This window comes from Callorhinus ursinus, unplaced genomic scaffold, assembly GCF_003265705.2.
Source record: "Callorhinus ursinus isolate GAN/ISIS: 27379988/994484 unplaced genomic scaffold, GSC_fseal_2.0 scaffold2, whole genome shotgun sequence".
In the NCBI taxonomy this organism is placed as follows: Eukaryota; Metazoa; Chordata; class Mammalia; order Carnivora; family Otariidae; genus Callorhinus; species Callorhinus ursinus.
The window spans coordinates 88,262,604-88,268,603 of record NW_027397064.1 but is presented as its reverse complement, the minus strand read 5'-3'; the positions used below and the strand labels follow the sequence as shown (position 1 = coordinate 88,268,603).

The following is a 6,000-nucleotide window of genomic DNA, read 5'->3' as shown; positions in this document are numbered from 1 at the left end:
TGATGAGTAACATTATGGTAGTTTCAGGTGACAATGATTAAATTTTCATTTTTAAAAGTGTCTATTCTTTAACTTTTGAAGACTTTGTAATTGAGTGTAAAGTTAGCTTACATGAATGTCCTTTCCCTCAACTGCAATATTCAAAGGCAAAAATGGTTTTGTAGAAATGTATGCATTTGCATGTTTAAATGGGATCTGATTTATATTGTGCCAAGTACCATTACTGACAATTATGTAGTCTTTGAAATGAAATTATGACTTAAAAATGTATGTGGCATATGTTCTACTCCAATTAAAAAATATGCCTAGGGAAACTTTCTTTTTTTTTTTTAAATTCCACAAATCCTGCTAAAATCTAAGAATTGTGTAAACGGTGATCTCCATTTTTACCCTTTGCATGGATATGTTTATATCACTCAACATTTGAACATCAGAGAGTTCTTAATCATATTTCATGTTGTAATAATAATATTAATTAATATCAATCATAATAGAAGCTCACACTCATAGAGTTCTCACCAGGTGCCAGGCTATATGTCAAGTACTTTATATGAATTATCCTTTTACTCTACATTAACATCTTCATAGCCAAGGTGCTTTGTTTAATACATACATAAGGAAAATCTTAATGCTCACTTGGTGTTTTACACACACACACACACACACACACACAAAACCCTTGTGAGAATGAAACCAAGAAGAGTCTTCAAAAAAAAAAAAAACACCCTGAAGTCATGTGACAGATTTAGCAAATTCTTTTTATTTACATAGAAATGTGTACACATACTTTCTCTGTACACAGAAAATTCCAAGTATATACACATATATGGTTCCCACATATTTTACAATAAATAGTATTTTAATCCTGTTTCTAGATGAAAATAAAAAGATGCCTTAAAATATTTCACACCAACCACAAAACTACAAAAGCACCTGATGAACTCAGAGCAAAAGTTGCAAGCCTGTACTACCACACACTAAGCCTAGTACATTTTTTACAAAAGACAAAATCAAACACTGTACAGAGATCACCCGTAAACAGAAAGGAATGGAGATGCAAAATAGAGAACAGAGCTGTTGGCTCTTCAAACAATGTAGTAAGAGAATTTTTGTTGGTTAGACTGGTCTTCTTTTAGTTTAATATTTTACTTCAACTGATATTTTACAGATAAGGGGGCAAAAGTGAACACCTACTGTAAAAACAACCATTCCTTGAGTCTTATGAGTTCTAGAAACCTTATTACTGGCCAGCCAGACCCTCTTTCTGTGCTGATGCAAAGATCATCCAGTTCTATGGCACAGGATGCCTGTTCACCCCTCCACCCCCCTCCAGAGAAGATGGCAAGGACTCCAACTGTGAAGCCACATTAATTTGGAAGTGATTTCAAAAGCCTGGTGAGTCAGGTATCTTGGTTGTTAGCACTTAATAATCAGTCATGTTTAAATATACTCTTTATTTCCACATAGAATTTGATCCCTCAAATAATTAACTAAACGCAAAGAGGACTTAATCTGGGAGGCTAGAAATAATGAAACCATAATCCTGGAATTTTGTCAGCCCACTTCCAATTTTTTTTCCCCTGTCCTTGCCTAGGGAACAATCACTTTCTCTCAATTTCAGAGTTGTTCTATGCATGTATATAAACTCACACTATCAAATGAATAGAATGAGGTTACAGGTTATAGTGTAGAATACAGATTTTACGGTATTTTTGGCAATCTCACGGCACTGAATTTGGCAAAAGAATCTAAAAACATCATGATCTTCATGATTGTGGGACTGACTTAAAATACATCCAGATTCGCTTTCCCAATAGGCCAATATTACTACTCGGATGAGAATCCTAAAGATGGTGACCAACACAGGGCTAAGTGTCTGAGTCACACCCCAGCCTCACTCAGATAACAATGTGTTTAGTTCGACTGTGGCACTGTAACTGCGCACATGAGTTTTGAAACAAATTTACCCCTTCATCTCTCATATCAATAACAGCACAGATGTGGGGGGAGAAACAGTGATAAAAAAAGAATTTGATGGCAGAAATGTGATTCATCTATCAAATGCAATCTTTTCAGTTACTTTACTGAATCTATTTTTAAGGTAACCTTCCAAAACATATTTCAAAGGCAGGCTCATTTCAAGAGCAATGTTTATTACATGCATAATTTGGTTCTTTCTCATTACATGTTGCTACCATTGATGCTGCTTTTGGAGAAACAACAGTATTTCTAGGACTTAGCCATCCTACATGAAAGCGATGGCTTCACACACAGTTTGACTTTTTGGATTAAGGTACGACCGAAACAAACACATTTCACATTTAAAGGTGTTTCTTTCTCTTTTTCTTTCTTTTCTTTTCTTTTCAATTTGAAAACCTAATAGGGAACTAAGGTTCACTGCCAGAAACAAAAGGGATCCTTTACCATGAAGAGTTGGGCTTGGTTCTTGGTCATTCTAATTAAATATATATTCACCTCTCATTTATATCACTGTGGAATGATTCAGCCAGAAGATAAGTATGGAGTCTCACTATGGTAATTGTAGTCAGGACAGACTTTTTGCACAAGTTTATAATCAACACTATAAAAGGCAATGTAAATGCAAATGACCTTGAAGGGTTTGGAGCACAACCAAGACACATGGCTCTGGGTCTGCTCCTGGTAGCAGATCTTCGATGGGTCAAAGTTGCACAGGGCAGTCTTCTTCGCCCGATCTGTTTTTTCATATTCAATGCGACAATTGAAAGATTTGGATTCCTTGGTCTCCAAGGTAGACTGCGGGGAAACTTCAAATTCCACTACTTTGGAGGGGGGTACCAAACTCACTGAAACATTGCCTAGGCCTGTGGAATTATGTCGGAAATAAACACTGAAGGTCCCATTTCCATGGTCAACAATTTTCCCTGTGATGAGGAGGTTGAGTTTAACAGTTTTAATATTGGAATGGAAGTCACCCCACCCAAACATCTTCTTAAATTTTCCCGTCTTTACTATTGGCCTCCGTTTAGTTCTTGCCAATGGCTCCTGAACCTCCGTGACATTGGCCAGCCAATCCCAAAAGTTTTCCATGCTGTCCGCATATGCCAAGTGTCCAGGCTTTGGGACTGGAGACTGTTTGACAAACAGGCGCAGAGGATTGATGATCCTTGAGTGCACCACGTTTCCGACCAATGTCCCAGGAGCATCTTTGTCTTCCCAGTCCAGCCCCTCTGTGGCATGCACCACCTTCTTACTGTCACAAAATAGCTGTTTGAAAAGAAGAAAAGAAAAATAAACCTGAGTTTAGGCTTTGGGCACACATATTAAAGCCAAAGCACAGGAGAAGTGCTTGATGTATTACTTCAATTCTTGATAAACAAGCATTTCACACACACAGTTGGTTTCAACAGTGTAACAAGATGAGCATCTATTCAAGCAGTGTAAAATCATGAGTACAAATTTCAAATTAGGAAGAAAGTATTGCATTGTAATGGGTTGATGTGGTTTTAGTCCCTGTTTCCTAATCTTTACAATACTATCATTCCGGATTTGGAGGAAGTAATATATTTTGGTATCTCATTTGATAAAAACATTCAATTTTTGAGATCTTCTCTTTCAGGTAGAAGACAACTCCAGAATGCAGAAGGTTTCTACCAAGAAGCTAGAAACCATCTGAATGTAAAATACTGATAAGTCTCTTAAGTATACTTGGAAATATTAAGAGTATTATTATATTCAAAGGCTTATGTCAAATGATTTCATGGCTTTTGATATAACTCCATCTCAAACTCTGTAACAAAAAAAGGAAAGTGAATAGTAATAGGAAGTTCTGTAAAAGTTTTAGTTGAAAAAACATAATTTCAAATTTTGTGGTCCTTACAGAAACAGAAACAAATTGGAAACATCTATTTTGAATTAATAACAGACTGTAGATTATCCAATAAATTTTATTACAATGGAATTATATACACTGAAAGAATTGCTAAGAAAGAATGCAAATGTTTTATGGATTCCACAGAATGTGGTTTGGATCACACCCACTGAAACATAGTACTTTATCTGCATCTGATGTTTCTTTTTATTCTTTCTGTAGTGTAAGAGTCCTCATAACTTCTAAAAATCATTTAATTAAGCCAATATTGATTTTGAGGGACAGAATCATTATATATGAAACTGTTGCCTGGAGTGAATATTTATGGATGAGTTATAAAGTCTGGAAAATAGATGTTTCTAGTGGAAACACAGATAGCCTCTTATCTCTAATGGCACAAAGCACTCTCGTAATGATTCTCCAGAAAACTGTCAGCATGATGAAAAGGATGAGAGAGAAGTGAAGCTGTATTTATGAACTGTTTCCCAAACCCTTCCAAACTTGGTAAAGCACCTGGTAAAACTCATCTCAGATTATTACAAAAATTATTGCTTTCAATCCAGTTTTTGAGAAAAAAAGAAGACACAGCTTGGATTATAAATATTGTACTCGAACATATGGTAGAGCTTAATAACATGAGGTTATCTTCTATAGATTCATGAAAGTTTAGAAGTTTAAGTTCTAATAGAGCTTTGTGAAAACTGTTTTCACCTATACCTCGTCCCCAAGATCACGTTAGAGTCAGAAACCAAGGACTTCAATGTATGTGTGGGTTTTTTCTTTTTGTGTACTTTGGGTGGGGAGGTGGGGGTGGGGTGGGGTACATAATATATATTTGCCTCTGATTAATTTCCTGAAGTCTCTTCTTAATGTCTAGTATTTTTTAAATTTTTTTTTCCCTTAAATTACTAAGATTTGGCAGAAGGCCAAATTGAAATGATGCACAGTCTTACTATTTTGAGAACCTAAATCTGTATCCACCTTCTTAGGGGTTTAGGTATCCTGAGTCGATACCTCTTTCTGCTGCTGATGTTGAAAGGTGAGTATATTCACCAGGAAAAGAAGAATCCTTACTCTGGATTTCTGGCTCATGGGTATTTCTGACACTGTAACTAGCTTTCTGATTTTGAATACTCTTTTTTTTTTTAAGATTTTATTTATTTATTTGAGAGAGAGGCAGACTCCCTGCCAAGCAGCAGGCCTGAGGTGGGGCTTGATATCTGGACCCTGGGATCATAACCCAAGCCAAAGGCAGACACTTAACTGACAGAGTCACCCAGACACCCCTGATTTTGAATACTCTTAATTACGATGTGCAAATCTCATTCAAATCCTTTGGTACTAGCCCATGGGGGTCAGTGTTGGCTTCAATTATGACTTGAGTTTCCTGAGAACTGACTGATGAAGTCTGGTCCAACTGACATGGCCAGTCTCTCCCCAGCAAGACGTCCAAGGACACATGGGCAGATAAGAAACCCCTTGCTGATCAAGGTCCAATTTCTCTTTTCTGTGGTTGTGATTCTTGTTGCCCAGAGTCTGCTATCTATTTTCCATCCATTTCCAGTATTGCATGAGATGTGCCTTGCTTGGTCCATGCTGACAGACATACCTTCCACTTGCTGAAAAGCTCGTCCACAAGAACTTTACTTCCTGATCTCCACTCCCCGACTTGGTACAACTTACAAACTTCTTTCCTCACTCTTGCCTTCCTTCCACTCCTGCATTTTCCCCTTCTAAATGGTTTTTTAAAAAAACCTCAGATCTTACCCTTATACACAGTGCTGCCGATCAATACTTTATTACAGGACTAAGACCTATTTTCCATTCAAAAAATATTTTTTTGCTCAGAAGTATGAGAACATTCTTTGTTCCCAGCAGTAACATGATCTCCCCTCCCCCCAAAATGTTTGTTTTGCATTATATATTTTCCTGAATTTTTTTCTCCTGGATCATTTTTCCTCATTTAGTGCTTGGCCTGATTTTCTCCTTACTTTTCCATTATTGAAAACCTATCAACAGTGAACCCACCATCCAATGACAAATAAGTTTTCAAGTTAACTGGTATTGGCCTTTTACTCATTGTAGATGCCATTATGAGACACATGTTAGAAATCCTCTTATCTCTGGGACTTCTGCTGGGCTGGTTCTGA

General features: G+C 36.8%; 1 protein-coding gene across 1 annotated transcript in view; it reads right to left on the bottom strand.

The window, feature by feature from the left end:
* Positions 1–744: 744 nt before the first annotated feature.
* NXPH2 (neurexophilin 2) overlaps positions 745–6,000 on the bottom strand; it is a 109,315-nt gene continuing 104,059 nt past the window's right edge. The window contains exon 2 of the mRNA XM_025854992.2: positions 745–3,246. Coding sequence (XP_025710777.1) covers positions 2,503–3,246 — 744 coding nt within the window. The 3' untranslated portion in view covers positions 745–2,502. The remainder of the gene's footprint in view (positions 3,247–6,000) is intronic.